This window comes from Somniosus microcephalus, chromosome 3 (assembly GCF_052327205.1).
Source record: "Somniosus microcephalus isolate GS21.2 chromosome 3, FLI_Smic_1.0, whole genome shotgun sequence".
Taxonomy (NCBI): Eukaryota; Metazoa; Chordata; class Chondrichthyes; order Squaliformes; family Somniosidae; genus Somniosus; species Somniosus microcephalus.
The window spans coordinates 266,326,720-266,351,839 of record NC_140989.1 but is presented as its reverse complement, the minus strand read 5'-3'; the positions used below and the strand labels follow the sequence as shown (position 1 = coordinate 266,351,839).

The following is a 25,120-nucleotide window of genomic DNA, read 5'->3' as shown; positions in this document are numbered from 1 at the left end:
AGTTCAGCCATGATCTTACTGAATGGCGGAGCAGGCTCAAGGCGCTGTCTGGCCTACTCCTGCTCCTATTTCTTATGCCCTTATGTTCTTAATCCAATAGAAGCTCCATTACGTAAAGGTGCTCCAATCTTGATAAGCTGACCTTCAATAAAAAGGACTTTTTCGACTATCACAAGTTCATAATCAGAAGGTCACTGGCTCTTACAGTACTTTGGGATCAACAGCCCATTCTAGTTCTAAGTGGAGGAGCTACCATACAGCTGAGGCCTGTGAGTTATTTTCTAACTCACCCTACAGAGATTTATGCTGTCTCTTATGGCTATTTTGAGAGAGGCACCTGCAGAATGTGTATTGTGAAGTACTGACTGAAAACCTTCTGTACGCTCCTTGTAGTTTTTGAAGGGGAAGCACAAAAAGGGATTGAGCATTATAAGTTCCTGTCCATCTGGAGTTAGTGGCTACACCACACAGGTGAATCCTGAAGAAATCTGAACAATCTGATTTTAGAAACTCATTCAGTGGAAACATTTTTCAGCTTGAGGAATTCTTGTTCTCAACAAAGACGCAGCACAATGAATCTTTGGCAATAAAATACAATTTCCTGCCAAGAATATTTCTTATTGTGTTCTAAGAATGGAATGCAGTATTCAACAAGAATCTGATGAGTAAACAAGTTTGACACAGTCACACTTATCTTCTATAAATGCTCTGTCCGCTATCGAGAAAATAGAAATCAATTCCTGCCATTGGTTAATGGAAAAAAGGCTTGATAAAAGTGTTGGTAAGGAGCTCCAGCAATAGCTGCATAGTTTCTGAAACAAGAGTTGATTGTGGGCTTCCTTCCACAATCCGTTGGAGTTTAAACATATTGGTGAATGTGATGGAGGAAGGGAGTGTATTTAAGGGGCATTATTCAGATACAGTGTACAACCAATCTGTGCACTATAGTATAGTTTTATATATTGAGTCATACACTGTAAGAAAGAGCAGTTTATTTTTGGTTAAATTTTGCTTCTATAAGTGTCACTCTGGTAATCTGCTGTTGCTACTGTGTGATTCAATCATGCTGGCTTCTTGCCAGTATTTCTTTACTCCCTTTGAAAACAATGGGAGCGTGAGAGGGCAATACTTTTCTATGCTACCCTGTGTTAGTGGTCCTTACTCTCCCACTGTTTTTTTATAAGCCATTTTCCATACAAATTTCTGAGTTTAACAGTAATGCAAGACAGTAGCCAATACAGCTGTTAAAGAGCTAATCATTACAAATAAACTACTGTAAATCTGAATGAGATTTAACAACAAAGTTGCGGTACATGCAGTTCTTTGGGAAAAAAATTGAATAAGAACATCATACACTGGTTCCGATATCACTGTAGTTCTTGTATAACATGCCACTTACAGGAAGGTACATTGACAATATATTTGTACAATAGTTTTACACACACTTGTGGAACAGGATGACTAAAGGAGGAATGGTTGGCCACAGGTCTATCATCCCAGCTCTGGAGGTGTAGCTGCGTTGTGCAGCTGTTGGTACACTCCAATTCTCTACCTTACATCACCCTGCCCATTCCTCTCAGAGAGTGGGTGGTGGAGTTAGTGAGAGGGCTCTTGTTGCATGGGCCTCCAGGAAGGGTGTTCATATTTGAAATTTGAAATTTGCCAGTTCTAAGCAGAGGCTGTATATCATGTGCTCTTCCTAGGATACATCCACAGGTGCTTAGTCTACATGTTTCTGGTCCATGGAGTAGGGGCTTGTCATTACAGGAGGGTAAATCTTGACTTCCAAAGATCATGACAGAGTTTAACTATTTAAGTTTAAAGTGATGTTGGAAACCCTACTGTTTCTGATTTACATCAATGACCTGGGTTCAGAAACTCAATAGATATTGGTGGAAGACGATACCAGACTAAGAGGGTCATTTGATTCTGAGGAGGCAGCTCAGGAAATATAAAGTGACTTAGACAAAATTTGTAAGTGGCCAGAATATGAACAGTTTAAACTGCTGCACTTAGGAACAACACAAAGATGACAAAGGTGTTCCATGAAGGGAGCCAACATAGGTAAGGATGAAGTTAAAAGAGATCTAGGAGTTTCAGTGGATTTGATGCTGGACATATATAACCACTGTGGAGCAGCAATTAACAAAGGAAATGGCCAAAACATTCGAATGCAAGTTAGAGGAAATCATGTGGCAACTGTATAGTGATCTGGTCAGCTCCCACCTCGAGTACTGTGTCCAGTTCTGGCCACTCAGACACAAGGGAGACATTTGTGAAATAACAACAGAAAATGCTGGAAAAACTCAGCAGGCCAGGCAACATCCGTGGAGAGAAATTAAAAGTCGACGTTTCGGGTTGAAACCCTTTTTCAAAACTGGAAAGGAAATAAAATAGATTGAAGGCAGGGCTGCGATAGAACAAAAGAGAAGTGACGAGACATTAAGAGGTATTCAAAACCAGACGAGATGGTAATAGGACAGAGGAGACAAAGACAGCTCAGATTAGGTGTGAAGTGCACTGGCAGGATGAGAAACAGCTGCCATGTGGGAAAGAGAAAAAAAAGGAAAGGGGGGGGGAAAGGGAAGACCCAAAACAAAGGGGTGGAAAAGAAATATATAAGTAAAAATGTAATAGGGGCCGAGGTTATGATCTGAAATTGTTGAACTCGATATTTTTACTTATATATTTCTTTTCCACCCCTTTGTTTTGGGTCTTCCCTTTCCCCCCCCCTTTCCTTTTTTTTCTCTTTCCCACATGGCAGCTGTTTCTCATCCTGCCAGTACACGTCACACCTAATCTGAGCCGTCTTTGTCTCCTCTGTCCTATTACCATCTCGTCTGGTTTTGAATACCTCTTAATGTCTCTTTACTTCTCTTTTGTTCTATCGCAGCCCTGCCTTCGATCTATTTTATTTCCTTTCCAGTTTTGAAAAAGGGTTTCAACCCGAAACGTCGACTTTTAATTTCTCTCCACGGATGTTGCCTGGCCTGCTGAGTTTTTCCAGCATTTTCTGTTGTTATTTCGGATTTCCAGCATCTGCAGTATTTTGCTATCGGAGACATTTGTGCCTTGGCAAAAATTAAAAGACTAGCTTGCAACTGACTCGTGCTGTCAGACATATGAAAAAAGCTTCAGCTTTTCAGAGGAGGTACTTGAGACATGATTTCATACAGGCATATAAGATAATTAATGGGATAGAATAGATACATTCAGAGCACACTTCAAACTGAACCATGACAGTAGGACAAGGGGAGACAGGTTCAAAACTAATAAAAGGGAAGATTTTTCACAAATGGAATGGATTTTGGGGTAGGGTCATGGGTTTGAAAACCATAGAAGCATTTAAGTTGGATGCTATAACAGGGGAGAATGAGAGGGTCTTTCTGGATGGATGAGCTGAGATGGATCAAATGCCCTTTCTCTTCTGTATCTATTTTGTGATCTTGTTAATTTCTTGCTGCTAGCAGTGAGACATGTGTTAGTGTGCATATCTCAGGTAGCCATCGCACCCTTGTGGCCAGAACTAGCAGATAAGAATGTGGGTCGGACGGGGGGGTCTCAATCCTAGTCATGGACTTTGTAGCATCCTTTGCATGGAGTGGCTGGATTTGGGAACAGGAGGAGAAGGTGCACAGGAGTGTTCCAGTCAGGTCCCATCCTCTACAGCATTCAGCTGCCACAAAAGGCTGATACCTGTGGAGCGTATGTGGGTGTAGCACATTCAATGTATGAGTTTGAATTGGGCCTCTTGCATTTTACTGTAAGAGGTGATTGTAAGTGATTGTTCCCAAATTTTTCTCTATTCTACCTTCAATATTTGGTGGCTTAAGTATCACTCTCTGGCTTCCTTCAGGCTTGCTGTGGAGTCTGATAATGTGGAAGTGAGTTCAGTGTCCAGGGCAGAGATATGCATATGTATGTCTTTGGGACTCAGGATGTTTAGCTCTAGCTGGATTTTATCTCACGTAAATTAAAGACCAAGTCTGGCTTTTGGAAAAGTGTGAGAACAAGATCCTCTGTTCGTGGAGGACATGATCCAGCCCAATGATGCCTTTCTCATGTTAGGGTCTGAATTTATTTGTAGTAATTGCAACTGAGACATCTTTGTAGTACAAGGCTGCACTCCTTCTGATCTTCTGGGATATATGAAGGACAGACTAGACAGGGAGATTGTTGAGAGGCTTTAGCCTCCATACCCAGACATTGGGTTTATGTTGAGTCTGTGTTCCAGGGCACATTGCCCCAAGATGGGCTATCCATAGTAACATCTAAGATTTAGAAGTCCAAGAAGAGCTTGGGGAGCTGCAGGCACCTAAGATATATTTGTGTCCATTTCTCCCAGAGTTTTTACTTTAAGGAAACACCCATTATAAGTTTAATCAGAAAAAATGAATGTTTCTTCAAGTTAATTTGAGCTAAATGTTAATGCATACCTATCTTAAACAACATAATTAATGTGTTCTGTTAAATAAGGAACAATGTCATTATTGCAAGTTTATGGGGACTGGTAAATGTGTTCTTATTAAGGACTGGACTGATTGTACTGTCAATAGTGGAACTTTCAGCTAGCCTAGATTGAAAAGTGTGTTAAACGGAGAGATTGTAATAATGAGGTTCTGCTCTACACATGTCATAACAGGTTTCAGTTGTAGCCTGTTACACAGCAGTACAATCCTCCTCCCAGTCTGTCAAGACATTCCATGCTGATGGAAGCAGCCTAGGAAGCGATTCCTTTCATCAGCTGTGTTAACTCTACTTCCCAGTCCAGTCATCAAGCTGACACAATACTGCCTCTGAAAACCACCCACATTGTAAACTAGTTTTGCTGCTTAAAAACCATTTTCTAACTCTATACTTTGAGTTAAGATTTGTAACATTTTAGAGAACAGTAATAATGTTAAACCCAGTTTCACGTCAAATGTTGGAGAATTAAATATACAAAAAATAGCCGACAAAAGTGTTAACTAATTCGCAGACTTATTCCGCCCAGAATCTTACCCTGAGTCTATTTTTTTTCCTGTGTTTTTTTGGCTGCAAGTCTATTTGTTTCCTTACACCTTTCTGAGTAGGACAGCTAATTAGGACCAAGTGTCGTTTTCTATTGTGGGCATGTACCCAACTGGGAACTGGATTGAGGCAGCCTGAAGCTCATTTCATGCAGGGCCCTTACAGCCACAATAGAGAGAACAGTTTGGGATGGATATGAGCTACAGTCCCAATGGGAAGGGGACGCTGTTCCAAATGATTATGCTAGCCATTCCTCCAACAGAAAAACTCCTGAGAAAAATTAAAGCTGTCTAGAATCATTTTAAATTAACTATCAGAACCACAGACATTCCTCAATCGTGTTCTGAAGGTTGATGTCTTTGAAAGATAGCTACAGTGTCTTGGTTATTGGCTCCATATCACTGGAAATCACTGAAATTCTTGGCAGTAAAAGGCTAAACCCCCATCTCATCATTCCCTAGTGAACATTTTCTTACTGCAATCTATTTCCTGACAATACTAGTTTCTAATCAGCCAGAGAATGCACAAACTGCTGCTCTCGGACCTTCTTCCATGGTTTTTTGTTATTTTCAATATAAAAGTAATTGATTTCAAATCGACATGCAGATCATTGAAAGAAGGAAGTATCTCTTTTCAAATGATCTGCCCGTCAGTCTTACTGAAAAGGAACCACATGGGGTTACTCTGTGCTCTTTGGCTGCAGGTTTGTTAAGCTGCTTTTCCGTTGGGATTAGTAGGGAACTGGGGGCCACTGATTCCTGATGAATGAGTCCTCGTGCAGACAGTGACGAGCCCAACGTAATAGACTCCAGCCATTTATTGGAGCAATATTTAAATATACATATATGTAATATACGTGTGTGTGTGTGTGTGTGTGTGTGTGTTCCAATTTGACAACCAGAAAATCAAGAGCAGAAAGTAATTATTACAGCTCCCTGCATTGAACATCAACCAGGGCAGCACAGTGACAATTGTCATAACGGCTCCTGCAAGTGTCCAGCGGCAAATGGCATCCAGGGTGCGGGCTCAGGTACCTATCATCCAGAAACTGAGGTACTGCTGATCTATAATATGTCCCACTCATTATAGCTTCCTCTCATCAATCATGAAACCACCAATATATAAGTGGATAGTTGTATAGAACCAAAATGGTTTTAGAGCAGTTTCTAAGTCGTTCCACCGGAGCATCAGGAACCCTTAGTGGGAATCCAAATTCAGATTCTAGTCTCAAATTACCTGTGGTGTGGATTTCTCCAAAGGGTCAACAGGTTTTCGTCAGGTGATTGGGGGGGGGGGGGGGAAACGGGGGGGGGGATTAAATGTGGTGAGGCAATGATATAAATAATAAGATTGAAAGAATTTTTAAGAAAAGATTCACAGCAAATATTACAGTGCCAGAGTCTGCAATTTGTAAGACAAATGAAATTACCTCCAGGAGGTCAAGGAAATGTCAACATAATGATTTTAAAAAAAGGTCTGGAGATGAACAATAAGAAAAGAAACAATAGTTAAAAAGAATGCTGATTAGTAATAATATCAGTAGATTGACTGGTAAGTTGCATTCACATAGAGTGGGGAGATGCCATCTCTCTGTTATATTAACATATAGTCAAAGTCACACATGCTCAGTCAGAAACACTTCAGATGAGGAAATGTCTTTTTCCCCCTGCTTTATCCTTTCAACTACAGCAGCAAATTCCAATTACTGCTGAAAGTTGAAATGAATTCAGATCAATATCTACAAGCTTGAAGGCAGCCAACAAATGCATAAACTTCATTATAACTACTGCAGGGGACAGGAACGGAAGCATCAAAACCAGCAGCCCTGCAAGTCAAGTGGCTGCAAAGCAAAGGTAAAGATCACTCCAAACTCCAGCGAAACCATCTACAATTCAATCAGAAACATCTGTGCTGGGAATATAGTGTTACTGTGGTGTTCTGGGAAGAGCAGCTGTTTTCAAATGAGAAGGATCGATTGCAGGCGAGAACAGCCCATGAACTGAAAATGGTCCAGCTCTTGCCAGGAGGTGATTGTAATAATTTATCTCTTTCCACTTCTTTCTAGTGCGAGGCCACAGTTGTAGATAGCTGGAGAGGTGGTCACTGTGGAGGGGAGGAAAAGGAGCTGTTCCTTGTGGACTCCCCCTTTACTGTAGTCCAGTGAGAAGAAATGTAAGTGAAAGAGACTGACCTCCCTGTGCAGTAATAAAGTCAACTGATAGTAAACATTTAACATATATTAAAAGAAAACAAAATACGTTGTTGAGAAAACTCTGAACGAAGCACTTAATTCATTTTTTTTAAAACTGTGGAAATGTCTAGATATAGGATGGAATACAATTCTGTGATTAAATTAGCCCCAGTGATGCTGAAGATTATCGGCTGCAACTGCCCCACAGGATTTTCAACTTCATAGAATCATACAGCACAGAAGGAGGCCATTCGGCCCATTGTGCCTGTGCCAGCTCTTTGAAAGAGCTCTCCAATTAGCCCCACTCCCCTGCTCTTTCCTCATAGCACTGCAATTCTTTTCCTCATCCAGTATTTATCCAATTCCCTTTCGAAAGTTACTATTGAATCTGCTTCCACTGCCCTTTCAGGCCGTGCATTCCAGATCACAACAACTCGCTGTGTAAAACAAAGTCTCCTCATTTCCCCTCTGGTTCTTTTGTCAATTACCTTATATCTGTGTCCTCTGGTTATCGACCCTTCTGCCACTGGAAACAGTTCCTCCCTATTTACTATATCAAAACCCCTCATAACTTCTGCACTTTGAAGGATTCAATGCTGAATTTTAAACATGGTTTCCCCGACTATCTATTTAATGTTGGTACAAGACAGCAGGAACCACCAGTGCTTTACAGGAAGGCAGTGACTCTGATGACATCAATCGCCACCAAACATGGTACCTCAACGACAAGGTTACATTGCAACTGGTGTAGGGAAACATGCACAATGTATGCAATTACATACAAATAGATACTTTGAAAAAGTAACAGAGCTGCTGTTGGAGGGGAGTTATAAATTCTTTATTTGTTTGTATAGTATTACACTGATTGTGGTATGTGGTGTATTTGGAATTCCGGTTAGAAGAACTGATGAGTAACCAATGGGAGCTGCCGGGGATAATGTGTAACCAATGCAATTGGGCGTAACAGGCAAAGCTTGGCTGCACAGCAATTTCTACTTTGTTACTTTGTATCCAAGGAATGGAACACTTTCAGTCAGTCTCCCGCAAACTCATACAGTTCAGGGAACAATCAGCATGCAGGGGAGCTTTGGGCAAATTACTGGATACTAAAACCAGCCTGCCAGCATCATTTCTCTTTTAAAAAAAATGTCATGCTCCTTCTTTACATCTGAATTTATAAGAAGAAAATGCGTTTTGTTTCGCAGGAACACTAATTCGATGTCCAGGATGTTTCAGCAATTCAAGATTTGACTTGCTTTGAAAAGGTAATTTTTTTTTGCGAGATTTAGCCCAGATCCATAGATGTTTTTAGTAAGAAGGATATATCTCCTTCCTGTAAACCCAAGGCAACTTTTGTTGGAAGTTCTAATCCTGCAGTTTAAAATTGCCAAATAAAAATAAGGCAACAACAACTTGCATTTACATAGTGCCCTCAATACGGAAAAATGTCCCTTTGTGTTTCACATAGAAAGGAGGGGCACAGACGCTGAGCCTTTTGAGCACGGGTTTCAAGGTGACTAAATGCTGGCTTCTAGAAAGGCTTTTAAAGGTAGGAAGGGGGGTTAGAACATGGAAAGGTTTGGGAAGTGAGTTTCAGAGAGGCTGAAGGCTGTCCCACCAATAGTGGAGTGGTGAGGCCATTAACAATGGCTGTTTTTTTTCCTGATGTTCAACTGAAGGAATGTGTGGCTTATTCGTGGCTTAGTTGAGACAAGGTGTACAGTCACTGGCCTAGATTCTCAACTTGATAGAAGCATTTACAAGGTGAGATTGTCAGGGCTCAAACCCAGAAAAAACTCCCCTACAATGGCAATATATGTAAAGTTACATAGCTATGAGGCTAATCTATTGAGTTGTGTAAGAATAACATGAACACTGGAGTTGTCGCAGTGTAATATTGGTGGAGAGATAGCAAAACATCTTTTAACACCCTGTGGAACTCTTGTGGTTTTGCCAATGGAAGGTTAGCACAAAACAAATGTTCTTCAGAGTGGCATTAGTGATGCTGTAGTGTGGGGATCTGCCACTTCTGGAGCTTATGAAGCTCTCCCTGGTGGTAGAAGTGTCCAGTTGCAGGCAAGACTGTGTTATGCCCAAATAAGGAGTGCACAAAATTCATAGTAAATTTAAAGGGCCACAAGTTGCTTTCAAAATAATGGTGAGGCTAATGGCGCTTGGTGTTATTTATGCGCAAATGCTACAGCAACTTCATAAGAACATAAGAAGTAGGAGCAGGAGTAGGCCATACGGCCCCTCGGGCCTGCTCCGCCATTCAATAGGATCATGGCTGATCCGAACTTAGACTCATGTCCACTTCCCTGCCCACTCCCCATAACCCTTAATTCCCTTATCAGCTAGGAAACTGTCTATCTCCGTTTTAAATTTATTTAATGTCGCAGCTTCCACAGCTCTCTGAGGTAGCAAATTCCATAGATTTACTACCCTCTGAGTGAAGAAGTTTCTCCTCATCTCAGTTTTGAAACGGCAGCCCCTTATTCTAAGATTATGCCCCCTAGTTCTAGTCTCACCCATCAGTGGAAACATCCTCCCCACATTCACCCGATCAAGCCCCCTCACAATCTTATATGTTTTGATAAGATCGCCTCTCATTCTTCTGAATTCCAATGAGTAGAGGCCCAACCTACTCAACCTTTCCTCATAAGTCAACCACCTCATCTCCGGAATCAACGGAGTGAACCTTCTCTGAACTGCCTCGAGAGCAAGTATATCTTTTCTTAAATATGGAAACCAAAACTGTACGCAGTATTCCAGGTGTGGCCTCACCAGTACCCTGTATAACTGAAGCAAGACTTCCCTGCTTTTATACTCCATCTCCCTTGCAATAAAAGCCAAGATTCCATTGGCCTTCCTGATCACTTGCTGTACCTGCATACTAACCTTCTGTGTTTCATGCACCAGGACCCCCAGATCCCTTTGTACTGTAGCACTTTGCAGTTTCTTTCCATTTAGATAATAACTTGCTCTTTGATTTTTTCTGCCAAAGTGCATAACCTCACACTTTCCAACATTATATTCCATCTGCCAAATTTCTGCCCACTCACTTAGCCTGTCTATGTCCTTTTGCAGGTTTTTTATGTCATCCTCACTCACTGCTTTCCCTCCCATCTTTGTATCGTCAGCAAACTTGGATACGTTGCACTTGGTCCCCTCCTCCAAATCGTTAATATAGATTGTAAAGAGTTGGGGTCCCAGCACTGACCCCTGCGGAACACCACTAGTTACTGATTGCCAACCCGAGAATGAACCATTTATCCCAACTCTCTGTTTTCTGTTAGATAGCCAATCTTCCACCCATGCCAGTATATTACCCCCAATCCCGTGATTTTTTTATCTTGTGCAGTAATCTTTTGTGTGGCACCTTGTCAAATGCCTTTTGGAAGTCCAAATACACCACATCCACTGGTTCCCCTTTATCCACCCTGTTTGTTACATCCTCAAAGAATTCAAGCAAATTTGTCAAGCATGATTTCCCCTTCATAAAACCATGCTGACTCTGTCCGATTAAATTATGCTTATCCAAATGTCCTGTTACTGCTTCCTTAATAATGGACTCCAACATTTTACCAACCACAGATGTTAGGCTAACTGGTCTATAGTTTCCAGCCTTTTGTCTACCTCCCTTTTTAAATAAGGGTGTTACATTAGCAGTTTTCCAATCTGCTGGGACCTTTCCTGAATCCAGGGAGTTTTGGAAAATTACCACTAATGCATCCGCAATCCCTACCGCTACTTCTCTCAAGACCCTAGGATGTAAGCCATCAGGTCCAGGGGATTTATCCGCCTTAAGTCCCATTATCTTACCAAGTACCATCTTCTTGGTGATTTTAATCGTGTTTGGCTCCTCCCCCCCCCCAATAGCCCCCTGTTTGTCCAGTGTTGGGATATTTTTAGTGTCCTCTACTGTAAAGACTGATACAAAATATTTGTTCAGCGTATTTGCCATCTCCACGTTCACCACTACTAATTTCTCGGTCTTGTCCTCTTCAGGTGAGGGCAGATGCCTGATTGGTCACAGAAATCCAAAAGTTGCTGTCCGAGAAGCCATGAGCTTCGCGAAAACGGTGTCTCGCTGTCTGTCTCAACATTGAAATGCATTGAACGGTGTGAAGTTCCTGTATTTGCACGGTAGAAACTTGCCACAGGAAGTTAAATCTTGTTCATTTCAGTCCAAGTACCCTTTTAATGACATGATAAGTGTTAATTACTGCCAGTCAACCTCTCTGTCATTGAAAATTAACTATTGCAAGTGTAGAGTCTCATTCCCTCAGGTTTTCATTGTTGCTGGAGATTTAAAAAAAATTAATTTTCCTTTCTGCCTCTTTTTCTCTCTCTCTTAATCCCATATTTCTTTCCCTTTCTTTATTTCTCTTTCTGTACCTGATTTGGCATTGAATTCACCTACTCTAATTTACATTACTTTCTTAGTCCTTGTGCTGTTAATTTCACAATCCTTCAATCAGATTGGTTAAGGAGATAGACAGTTGCTTGCTCTGTTCACTCAGATCTCAGATGCCCGGTTTCTCTCAATGCGACGTTATCAGCTTGCACTTTCAGCAACTTGCTGTGCAAAATGTTTAAAAACTTAAACGTTGTTAGATTCACTCCTGCAGAAAATTATGGCCATTATGTTATAGATATTAAAAATGTTTCAAAGTAGAAAATGCTACAGACATAATTTGAGTAAGCAGTTTAACATATAACCCAAATATTGGAAGGATTTTGTTAACCGTTACTTTTATTACTTTTAGTAGGAGAAACAAGCGCTGATTCTGAGCAGCAATGAACCTATTGACTACTGCAAAGTTAAAAAAAAGCCTTTTTACCTGTGCTGTGACAATGTCAGGGATCAACTCACTTCAACATCACTTGACTTAAAAGTCAAATAAATCAAAATGCTGTGCTATTTTAATATAAAATGTATTCCCCTGACTTCCTGTACACACTGGAGGAATTATAACATCTGGAAGGAATGGGCACAATTTTGAATTTGTTGCCTCTACTCCTGTGTCACAAACCGAGTTTAAATGGATTTTCTTGAACAACAAAATTACTTCTTAACTTGAAGAACAGGGAATGGCAGAGGTCACTTTCTGAAAATGTTCCTGGTTCTATTGAATGCTACTGTTTTCAGAACAAATGAAGTTTCACATCTGCATTTATCATCGTGTTCCCTCTTATACAACATTCCCGGACTGGGAGCCAATGTAGGTCAGTGAGCACAGGGTGATGGGTGAACGGGACTTGGTGCAGGTTAGAATACGGGCAGCAGAGTTTTGGATGAGTTCATGTTTATGAAGGGTGGTACGTGGGAGACCGGCTAGGAGGGCACTGGAATAGTTGAGTCTGGAGGTAACAAACGCATGGATGAGGGCTTCAGCAGTGGATGTGCTGAAGCAGTGGCAGAGGTGGGTGCTGTTATAGAGGTGGAAGTAGACGGTCTTTGTGATGGAGAGGATATGGGGTCAGAAGCTAAGCTCAGGGTCAAATAGGATGCCGAGGTTGGGAACTGTCTGAGACAGTGGCCAGGGAGGGGGATAGAATCGGTGGCGAGGGAATGGAGTTTAAAGTGGGGCTGAAGACAATGGCTTCAGTCTTCCCAATGTTTAATTGGAGGAAATTGTGGCTAATCCAGAACTGGATGTCAGACAACAACAACAACAAAAGCAACTTGCATTTATATAGCACATTTAACATAGTAAAACATCCCAAGGTGTTTCACTGGAGCGTTATCAAGCAAAATTTGACACAGTGCCACATAGGAGATATTAGGACAGGTGACCAAAACTTGGTCAAAGAGGTAGGTTTAATGAGCGTCTAAAGGAGGAGGGAGAGGTAAAGAGGAAGAGAGGTTTAGGGAGGGAATAACAAGTAGTCTGACAACACAGAGACAGTAGAGGGGTCGAGAGAGGTGGTGGTGAGGCACAGCTGGGTGTCATCAGCATACATGTGGAAAATTGTATCATTCTTTTCAGATGATGTTGCTGAGATCAGCATGTAGATGAAAAATATGAGGGGGCCAAGGTTAGATTCTTGGGGAGCTCCAGAGGTAAAGGTGCAGGGGTGGGAAGAGAAGTAATTGCTGGAGATTCTCTGGCTACTGGATAGGCAAGAGTGGAACCAGGCAAGTGCAGTCCCACCCAGCTGGACGACGGGGGAGAGGCGTTGGAGGAGGATGCTGTGGTCAACCATGTCAAAGGCTGCAGACAGGTCACAAAGGATGAGGAGGGATAGTTTACCATGGTCACAGTCACATAGGATGTCATTTGTGACTTTGATTAGGGTCATTTCAGTGCTGTGGCAGGGGCTGAAACCTGATTGGATAGGTTCAAACATGGATTTGCGGGAAAGCAGGAAATGGATTTGAGAGACGACAATACATTCAAGGTCTTTGGAGAGGAAAGGGAGGTTGGAAATGGGGTGGTAGCTTGCAAGGATAATGGTAAGTTTTTTGAGAAGAGGGTGATGATGGCAGATTTGAAAGGGAGGGGGACAGTACCTGAGGAGAGGGAACCGTTTACAATATTAGCTAACATGGGGGCCAGGAAGGGAAGTTGAGTGGATGCAGTTTAGTTTGAATAGCATCGGCGGAGTAGGAGGTGGGTCTCGTGGACAAGATGATCTTGGAGAGGGCATGAGGGGAGATAGGAGAGAAACTAAAGATATGAGTTCAGGGCTAAGGTGGGGGGGGGGATATTGGGGGACGCTTGGGTTGGTGGGCAAGGGGAAGGAAATAATGTGGTAGAGGCAGCTGAATGGAAGGTCTCAATCTTAGTGACAAAGAAGTCCATGAGCCGCTCACTCTTGTTGTTGGAGATGAGGGTGCATGGGGCAGGGGAGACTGCTTTAAGCAGATGGTTGGTAGTGGAGAAAAGAAGCCGGGGATACAACTAATCCCATTTGTAAATCCATATCCGTATATTGATGTTTTTTTTCCCCTCAATGTTTCATGTAAATACACACTAGATATATTCACTTAGATGTTTAACTTTTAAAAATGAAATTGGGAATTTATCAAAAAAAATTACATTATAAAAAAATGCAAACAATGAAATTGTTCAAACTGCTCCTAACTCGAGTAACATACAACAAGACATTTATTATTTCAACCCCTTTATAGTCCTCGGCTCAAACCGCCTATTTATTTATTTGATGGTAGGAAATGTTTTCTTTCTATATCTTGTTCTACCCATACCAAGCATTGACTGTAGCTGAGGTGGCAGTCACGTTGGTCCCTTGCTTGCAGACCTTTCCTGTTGCTACTGTGCAACTGGCCACTAGTAGATGCTTCAGAGTAGCCAGGATGGTTGCGTCTGCAATCTCCATTCCTTGCCTGCAAGAAAACCATTTGCTTTCACCTAGCACTTTCCCACACCAACACAGCCAAGATTGGGAACTAAGTAATGTAGTGCATGTTGAGGTGCTTCAACATGCTGCATCATTGTGCCATTTGACTCAAAAGTCAAATAAATTAAAACACCTGAAGGGAAAGCTGAAAGGCTGAAAAGTCAAATAAATTAAAACACCTGAAGAGAAAGCTGAAAGGCTGAAATCATAGCTCCCTTTTTTGAACATGGTTTTTGGCAAAGGTGGACATTTCAACAATTTCACGTTAACAGCATCCTGTACGGTGTAATCAAGGCAACAACTGTAATTTCATTGTAAGACTCTAATTAACATATAGAACAAATGGCCTGCAAGAAGAGAGTTTACTGAGAAAAACAGCAGCCAATTTATGTGCGGCAAGATCCCACAAACATGAGATGACTGATCAGTTAATCTGTTTTTGATGGTGTTGGTTAAGGGAGGAATATTGGCCAGTACACTTGGACAACTCCTTGCTTCTGCTCATGTTGTACCACTGGATCTTTAACATCCACCCGAACAAGCAGACAGGACCTTGGCCTATCATCTGACCTGATGGATGGCACCTCCAACAACACAGCACTCCTACACTGGATTGTCAGTCGAGTTTGTATGCTCAAATCTGGAATGGGCCTTCAACCCACAAATTTTTGACTCAGAAGCGAGTGTGCTACCAGCTGAGCTACACTGGGAAATAGTCTGGACTGCAAACCTTCAGCCTTGAATGATCTAAATCACTAAAAACAGTACTGGAGAGAACCATCTTTATTACAGCTGCTTTGTTGCATTCTGAGTTACTTTGTCTCCCTTCTTCAGGTACCTGCAAGTCAATCACTGTACCTTGAATGAACTGATGGACAAGCAGCTTGTGCCCAAGCCTCTGCCAATGCCATGCTCAATTTGGCCATGAGTAAGTGTGTGAGAATTGCCATTGTAATTCATCCCCCCACCCCCCGCCACTCCCCACTGCCTTGTGTGCAATTACCTAGCCCCCACTTCTCCTGCTAACAAACTGGCAGAGGTCAGGAACTTGCTGTATCCCATCACTCCAAGACACAGCATGTTACTGCAGCAAAGAGTTGCCCTTTGACAGCATGCCACTTAGCCATTCGTTAACCAAAACTACACTGTAAAAGAGAAGTCAGTCAAAACTCATTGGGTCTGCAGCTAATAACAGTTCCTTCCAATTGAGCACTGGAAGGTAACAAATGGATTGACCAGCTGCCTTTTAAGAATACAGTCCATTTATGGCCAATTCTTTGATTTTCCAGTGCTACGCATTGTTGTTTCGTATTGCTTTGCTCGTTATTTTCAATAGATCTCCATATTTGATTAGAAAACTAGGTCTGAGCAACAGAGGTTTGGCTTAATCCTGCACCAATTTGCTGGAGTGTTGAGCAATGTTCCCGCTAAACTGGGCGGCTGCGCAGCGGTCTGGAGGTCCTGCGCAGGCCGCTCACCGGCTTTTACATGGAAGAAACCGCGCATGCACGGAAATTTGAATGAGCCACGCAGCCAGTTAAAGGGACTGCGCACCTAAAATAAAAATTAGAGGACACATTGGTGTTGAGTATATCTACTTGTTTGGAGTTAAACTAGGTTGAGAAACTTTGCTAGGGATGCCTGGTAGGGACCAGGGAAGCAGGAATTGGGGCCAGTAACAAAGTTTCAAACCTCATATCACTGATGGTGTTCAATGAACAAAGTATCAAAGGCTTGCTACAATTCAATAAACATGACATTTTTCATTGCCAATTCCCATCTATTAATACTCCTTTGCATAAAATGTGTGCACACTGTATCATTCTGGGGTAACACCAGTCAGAGACCTCGGAGCACGGACTCGCATCAAAACAGGAAGCAACATTAAAGCAACAGTTGTTCCAAAATAGTTCATCTGAGAGCAGAAAGTGAATAAATGCCTTTTGTGTCACTTCATGCTGATTGACACCGTTTTGGCTGCCACTTCGAAAGTGACAATAGCTAGAGTACAACTGTCCTTCCTTAAAGCAAAACGGTCTTCATGGCAAAGAACACTTTTTCGGTCTGGAGAAAGGAAAGGGCCAGGATTTTTAGTGGCACATTTTTATGGTGAAACAAAGTCTGAGTTAGTATTCTGGTATTCTTCTGAACTGGTTACCGTGGAGACCTCTGAACAGGAACAAGCCACCGGGACCAGAATGTCCCCGTTACAACAACAACTTAGATTTATCATATGCTTACCCTGTAGAACGATGACTCTGAGCACCTTACAAAAGACAAGGAGGTAGATTTTGACTTTGTGCGATAGGGTAAGGCGGATGATAGCGAATCGGCAGTCCGTATTACATCACTCCCGATTTTTATTTCCGTTAAAGTCAACAGTAATAAAAATGGGGAGTAACGTAAAACGGACTGCCGACTCACTATCGCCCATTTTACATTATTACGCAAAGTCAAAATCTACTCCAAGGAGTTTAAGGTGGCAGACTGAGGGTGAAGAGATATGCTTGTAGGAGCATTGTTAAGATGGGGAGAGGAGTAGCCAAGCAAACTGATTCTGAAATAATGATTTCAGTGGCTAAAAGATTGGCCTCCGACGCTGGAGTAGAAGGAATGGGATAAAACAGCAATCCATTATCCAGCTTTTAAATCACATTCTGTAAGGTGCATGGGGATTTAAACTGAGCAAGCAATCCTGAACACAAACAATCCCATTTTTATTGTGAAACAAAGTCTGAGTTAGTATTCTAATATTCCTCGAACTGGTCACAGTAGGGACCTCTTAACAGGAACAACCCATTGGGACCAGAATGAGGTGTTTCTGTTAAGCGGTCTCCATGGTAAGCAATTCAGAAGAATACTGGAATATTAACTTAGACTTTGTTTCACAATAACACTGAGACATGACTACCCTGGTATTTTCCCCTCTCTGACAGAAAAAAAGTTTCTGGTTGTGTTCAGAAATATATTCTATGGTATCATCTTTTTAATTTTACATCTATTAAACAGAATTAACTCCTGAATCTCAATTAGGTTGAAACATGACAATGTGGAAAAATCCTTTAGCACACAATGACTAAAATCTCGCCAAATTCGGTGCATATATAACACCCTTGGTAAACTGTGATTTCCTTTCTTTGGCAGGCTGGAGTTAGTTACTGGACAAAACTTGAAGGGATGGGTGACAGCAGAGAGATGTTGGCACTGAGGGTATCTCAAATATACATATATAGATAGATGGTTTTTATACATTGCTTGCTAAATGGCCATCCATCAGACTTATCTAATGATCCGAGAGAATGATCTAGTAGCCAGAAGTGAGGAAGGGGGAGGAAACAAGGCTGATTTTTGTCTTGCAACTGCCTGTTTTTAGGTGTAAAAGGGGCAGAAGCAGGATAAAAATTTAAAAACAAATCGCCAACTTACCGCTGGATTTAACCATTTAGGCAATCAGCACGCCTGCCAGAAACAGCCTTGTTAACATATTTAAATCAGGGTTAAATGATGCAGTTAGGACCCCGAAGCAATTTTGGTGTCAATCAGCGCTGCCACCATTGTTTCCTCAACCTGCCCACAAACCATGGGCGGTACAGGTTGGAAGGCAGCCATTTGCAGCACTACTTAAGCTTCAGTTGGATAAAACTGCAGCAGGTTTGCAAATTACCTTTTCTCCATTGTTTTTGGAACTTTTAAATCTTAAAAGCTTCCTTAAGTTTTGCCACTTAAATCTGCTGCTCTCTTGCCACCCAGCCTTTTGATTTTTTTTCAGTCATTCCCTTCAATGTGCTGCTGCAGGCTCATGTGAGTCTATGCCCGGCTGAATTTCCTGCCCTCCCAGCTGTCTACGAACAAACAGCACAATTAGTGCTGGCAGCTTGCCTGTTCCCCTTAAATCTGGGCCCACTGTGAAACTTGATTAGGCCATCGTGCAGGTGGAACAGTTGCCCCACCCACCCGATGTAAGCCAGATACCAAAATGGATCCCAATTGCTCCAAATTCCCTGGTAGTATAGCGTGCATGTTGGGGGAAGGGGAAAGGAGTGACATCCGTCCTCCCTAAGAAGGTTTTTCCCCCATTTGCAGATTTTTTTCAGGCTTTGGTGTGGATTATCATCCATTTTTTTAATTTCTGGCTGGGAAAGGGAATGAAAGTTCCAGTTGGTTCGAATGCTCTTCACTGCACAATTTCCTTCACAACAAAATGACGATATATTGGGTTAGATAAATGAGGGGCAATGCTCTGGTGGGCTCACAGAAAGGCCCAGCACCCACCAGCAATTGTCATATTCTCCACCGCTGCAATTTCCCTGTTTCTGGTGGTAAGGGAGCTGTATTTATATTTAAATCTGGAATTAGTGAGCGGAGGGGGAGGAGCGGTGGGGGGGGTGGGGGGCGGTGAGGCCACAGTTCCACTGAAGACTAACACTACCCCTGAATTCAGATAGCTGGAGTCCTGCCTCAATTAGGAGAAGGGATCATTTACGTCTACCTGAGAGGACCGATAGGACCTCGGTTTAACCTCATCCGAAAGATGGAACCTCCGACAGTGCAGCACTTCCTCAGTACTGCACTGAAATGTCAGCCTAGCATTATGTGCTCGAGTCCCTGGAGTGGGACTTCAACCCACGAGCTGCTGGCTCAGAGGCGAGAATGCTACCCACCGAGCCAGGGCTGACCTCTTTAGGGGAGGGACGTTTAATGGGAAAGAACTTTGAAAAATTGCTCTCATCGCCATGCCAGCAAACAAAAAAAACAAACAAAAAAAAATCTGTTGCAGGCTGGAATTACTGGTGCCCTGCTCTCAATTACCAGAATACACGCAATAGCTGCTGATACACGTTCCTTATGTGCACTGTGTTATACACATAGGGATAGATCTGGGTTTTGCGCGCTAGTGTAAAACGGGTGATAGCGAGTCGGCAGTCCAATTTCCTTTGAAGTCAACAGAAATAAAAATCGGCAGTGATGTAAAATGGGCCGCTGACTCACTATCATCTGTTTTGCACTATTGCAGAAAGTCAAAATCGACCCCATTATGTTTGCTACTAAGAGGGTCGTTAGAAAGTCTCAATCGTTAACTTATAAATGTACACACTCCTTATGAACACTGCTTGTGCACACTCTAGTCTGAAAAGGATCTGCAACCAATTTTTTCACTAATTCCACTCATTCGTGGCAGCTATTTAATGCTGCAACCTTGATCTGAAAACTCTACGTCGACTTTTTGCTGCTAACCGAATAATATTCCTTTTGTAGTTAGGTTTGAGTCATGGGCAATGAATTGAGTGAATGATCATAAGTTCCATGACATGCTAAATTCAACATTTCCCACACACAGAGCGACTTGCCCACATACTACAATTTTGTATTAAAAATGTGAAGACAGTGAAATGCCAGTTTTTAAGTGCAGCTAAGTGATAAAAAATCACTGAGCTGCAAAAAAACTTGCTCTAGTCATGAATAACATGAATAACTTAAAATAGCCAGAACTATAAACTTTTCAGAGTTCTGCAGTTGGAAACCATCATGATAAATTACGTACAAAATACACTGGCAGCCATTTCGAGAAGGTCTTTTTCAAATGCATGCCCTAATTTGAAAACATTTTCTTATATGTGCATAAAAGCCATATCCATTATTTTTAAAACGAACACAGATTTCTGATTATCAAAGGTACATTGGCTCCTAATTTCACTTATGCAATTTGAACGGATGGAATTTAACTTGTAAACTTAACCAAAATCCACTTCTAATATGATCAGAATCTGATAGAGGATAAGATATAAAATGCACAGGGATACATTTTCCTCCCTTTGATGAACTTAGTGAAAAAGGTAGATGCGACTATAAACCAAGGAACACTGATTGAAATTTATGCCCAATTTGTTGCTAAATTAGCTTAGGGTTCAAAATATACCTGATAGTGCATGTAATGATACGGATCCTACAGTGGGAAATTAGTGCCACAGGATTGAGGCGGGTGATATATTAACAATGCACAGTTCAGATTTTGATCAGGAAAGATTTTAAATCCCAGAAACACACTGGGGTAGATTTCCGTCTGTACCACCTGGGTATAAAGTATTGCCCTGGGCGCTGTGCCGAACAGGAAATCAGATGGGGAGAACTACACACCTATGATGGATCCTGCTCAATTTTCCCTCCATTTAAAGGAATGGAAGGAAAATCAGACAGATTCTGTAACCTGTGTGCAATTCTCCCCGTGCCGATTTTCCCCCCTTACACTCCAACCGGGCGACAATTCTCACCCAAGTGGTACAGATGCAAGTCTACTCCATTGTATTAAGTAGCTATCTATTTTAAAATGTTAAATAGATAGCAAATTAATGGGACATTGGGACTATTATTTTTGGGAATGCTCTTTTAAATATCTGAAACAAACTTCAACCATTAAGACACAGAATGGATAAGTATTTCTCTCAACCGCATTGAAATATAATTACAATACAAAATTATAGTCATACCTTAAGTTCTCTGAAGAATATGCTGCTTCGAGCCCACTCAACAATGGAGAAAAGGGTCTGATCTGCCATCTTACACATAAGCCCAAAAGTGTTGAGCTTTTCATGTTTTCCCCTGCTGGCCTGTTCTTGCTGTAGGTAGGCCAGGATCTTGGCCTGCACCTGGGGTTCATCTGGTTCACACTTCAAGAGTTCCACTATAAGATGCGGGATACTAGATGGAGAGCTGGTCGGGTAGGTGTCCATATAAGAGTAGCCCATTAGAGATTCTGGGGAGCTAGTATAGGGGTCTGGATATTCTGACTTGATGGTACGACTTGGATAAGGACTATAGGTCTGATAGCCTTGCAGACTGCCATGTGTTGGCATTGCCATGCTAATTGGAGATGTTACGAATGGGCTTCGGTCATAGTCTGTTGGTGGCAAGGCAGGATGGTTTAGAGGTAGGCCTTTGGAGGCTGAGTGGATGTTTTGGATAGCAGAAGATATCGTCAGGTCTGTCGGCATTGTCTGCATCACCTGAGTCATGGCTTCTAGTTTAAGTCCATTTGCTCGTATCAGAGCTTTCTTCTGCTGTTTCAGAGCTCTGTCCCTCTTGTACATTGGCCCAAACTTGTTCCGACCTCCACGCATGCGATCAGCTCTTACAGCTGTGGAATACATAGTTTATTAAAAATCAGTACATTAAGTGATGCACAAACAAGAACATGTATATTCATTGTATAAAAATTCAAATTGTTTTGAATTGTTTCTCAAATATTATCTCCCTAAAATATTGAAGAAATAAGGAAATAAATATTGTGCACGCAAAACCTACTTAGTTCAAGAACATTTGTTAGAAGGTTATGTTTTGTGCATCCCATAAATTTTAAATGTAAAGCATGTGAAGTTAATACCTTTATACCATTATACTTTATGTGCTGATTGTTATTTCTTGTTGAAATAGAGATCTTTATTCCACAGAAAATGTGTGCACAAGAGTATGCTTCAGGTCAGTTTACATTCATCTGACAGAAGCAAGCCTTTCAAACCAGCAGATCAGACACACACGTGTAACTGTACATTAGCGTGTTTGCAGGTACTAAAATATTACTCTACAATTCTGCTCTATATTGACTGAATAATCTTCACTGAGGAAAACAACCTTTATGTTCAATAATGGCAGTAAGGGATACATTGACACAAGAGAACATTGACGTATGCTGTGCATGTAAATGAAGAACAAGTCTGTAGTATGACCAGGTTCTGTAAAAAGCCCTGCTAATGTCAAAGGCCTCTTCTTTAGAAATCAATTCAATTATCAGAGTATTGTTTCATACATTACAAAAACTACAGTATATGTCTGAAAACAGGGATTATCCTTACATTACATGCATTTAATTGGTGCTTTTGCAAAGAAAATTACTTTTAAATAAAGAGGTATTATTACAGTGATTGCACTCTTCTGAAATTCCCTTAATCAGGCGTTACTTTCAAACCTTCTAAGTTGCCTCTGGTTCAATGCACCACATTTTCTAATTCTCTGCTTGACTTCTTGTCATTAAAGAGGCCCATTTTCAGCTCTTTACACTGCATTGCATCTGTATTTCTGCCTCCTCCTTTCCTCCTTCTTTTTGCCTGAACGGTGTTATACAGTAGCCATGCATTAGTAAAGCACCATTATAATATTTCCCATGTGAAAAAGAACAAGCTCATTGAGAGCCCCGGTGTCACTGTTATGTCTTCTAATATCTCTGGAATTAAAAAATAATTAAAACAAATCCAATTCAACAGATGCCTTGGGAGTCATTTTAATGGTCTCTGTCACAGTAGTGTCTGTCACCACTGAACAGATCTAACGGCTACTGAGATATTCTCACTGAGCCAGTTTCATCTATTGGTGACTAAAGAAAAACAGGAACCACTGACAGCTACATGACATGTTGAGACTGCTGAGACTTACACTTGAGGTTACAATTGGAGCTTTTTATCTTAGGGATTAGTGCCAGATTAAAAATTTATTACAGGCCATGTATATCCATTATAAGAACTTTTGACAATTAGAGGTTCGAACCTACATGGTAGAATGCAGACCAGTAACTAATTGTGAGTTCTCTTGGGAAAACATTCTTGGCTTCACGAAACCTGGTCAAGTGCTTGCATTTATGTGCCGATAATAGTTTGTTCATTTGTTATTGACTATCAATACATATTTATCATAAAAACAGCTCAGAATCTTGCAGCGGTCAAGTCTAAATGTAAAATTTGACTACAACTATTGAAGGAGAGATTGGAGTAATTTTTCATTCAGGGCTGAGCATGGGACTGATTCATCTCCAGACCACAAGTACCAATGGAAAAACGGTTTAAAAATGCCGTCATTCCAGAGTAATAGACATGCTACTCCTGGGAGCACCACGCACTGTGACATGGAAATGCTGATTCAGAGCCATTTCAAAGGCTGTCTTGAAATCCAGAACATGTATTCATGCAACAGGACATGACAGTATGGTAACGTAATATGAGCTTCACACAATTCAGATTGCATGAGATTCTGAAAAACAAAAACCTCTCAGGAATAGTCCTTAACGTTTTTTTTTGTTTTTCTTTAAATCTATTAATTTTGACCATTTACAGAAGAATTATTTTGAAAAATGGTTTTGAGAGTCTTTCCCATTTATTTACTTATGATCAAACCATCAAACTACACAAGAAATGTGTTACATTGGAACCGAAAATTTACAGGTAATTTCCTGACAAGGTTGAGGTACAAGTGACCATTTAAAGGTGATGATGAAGTGCAACTACAAATGACTCCAGATGTGTCCCTGAATCTCATTCCAGATTCCTTAAATCCTTAAGGGTAACACGCACTAAGGTGAAGTTACATGGATTGATGTCAAATGGTGCATGTTGATATGGAATGAAGTGGAGGATTGTGGAGTGAAGTAGAGTTGTAACGTGGCATAGTCATGTGAGTGAGGTAGAGTAGCATGCAGTTGTACGGAGTGATGTAGAAAATTGTAGAGGGATAAGGAGTGACATAGCAGAATCAAGTGATGTATAATGCAAAGACGTAATGCAGAGTGATGAGGAATGATGATCAAATTAAAATGATGTATAAAGATAAGGAGACATAAAGTGATGTACACTGGGTTAAAAATTCTTCAGTCCATTATATGCAATGACAACATAAATGTATGTGAAAATTTTCTCACTTTGTAATTTCTAGCAAAATTAGAAACCTTAGGAAGACTGTATTTATGGCTTCACTAGAATTACTGAACAGAGAAAATGTACATGAACACATAGAGACCTGAGGAATTGGCACCACATGGTGTAATGTAGGATGGGATGGAATAGTATGGGAGGGCGTGATGTTAAATTGATGCAGAAAGAAAGGGGATAGCAGGGAGCAGAATAGAATGGCCTGGAGTGATATACAGTGATGTGACAAGACATAGAAAGATATGGGGACATAGAGTGACCAAGGATGAGGTAGGGTGCCAAGACTTCACATAGTGATGAAAGGTGATGTGTAAGTGATGTGGGATGATTTTGAGTGAGTCCTGATAAGGGGTCCTCATATTTGTTTTCAGAATCCATTTAGGAGAGTTGACTAGAATGGAATTCAGTTTCTATTCGTTTTTTGGTGCAAGGATGATTCATAGTCTGATTCTGATTGGCAAATTACAGTTTAGAAATATAATTTAAGTAATTATTGGCTCTAATTAATATTCAAAAATCAACTGTGTCAAAATCAATTCTCTTTCAGTTCTGTGGGCCTTGCAACTTTAGATTCTCACATGTTCTTTGGGTGTTGGTAAGTCATTTTACACTCTTCAAAAACAGTTCTCAGCACGCCAAGTACTGTTTCCAAAGGAAAGTAATAGAGCTCTCTCTCTCGATGGCCTAGAGCTCCTCTATTGAACAGATCAGGCAGGTCCCAGATTCGATCCCTGGTTTATCGCACCCAGTGGTGGGGTCGATACAATTGGCTTCAGCACCCCTAGCTTAGCAATCAGGGAGTGGGAAGCCTTGGAAGGGAAAACGGGCTGGGCTTCCTGCTCTAGGTCCCTATCCAGCAGCCCCT

At 41.3% G+C, this 25,120-nt stretch overlaps 1 protein-coding gene across 4 annotated transcripts in view; it reads right to left on the bottom strand.

The window, feature by feature from the left end:
* The window catches only part of nr5a2 (nuclear receptor subfamily 5, group A, member 2), a 258,604-nt gene that overhangs the window by 220,926 nt on the left and 12,558 nt on the right, over window positions 1–25,120 (bottom strand). For all 4 annotated transcript variants that reach the window (XM_085982428.1, XM_085982425.1, XM_085982427.1 and 1 more), the window contains one exon: window positions 21,052–21,698. In XM_085982428.1, coding sequence (XP_085838554.1) covers window positions 21,052–21,698 — 647 coding nt within the window. The remainder of the gene's footprint in view (window positions 1–21,051; window positions 21,699–25,120) is intronic.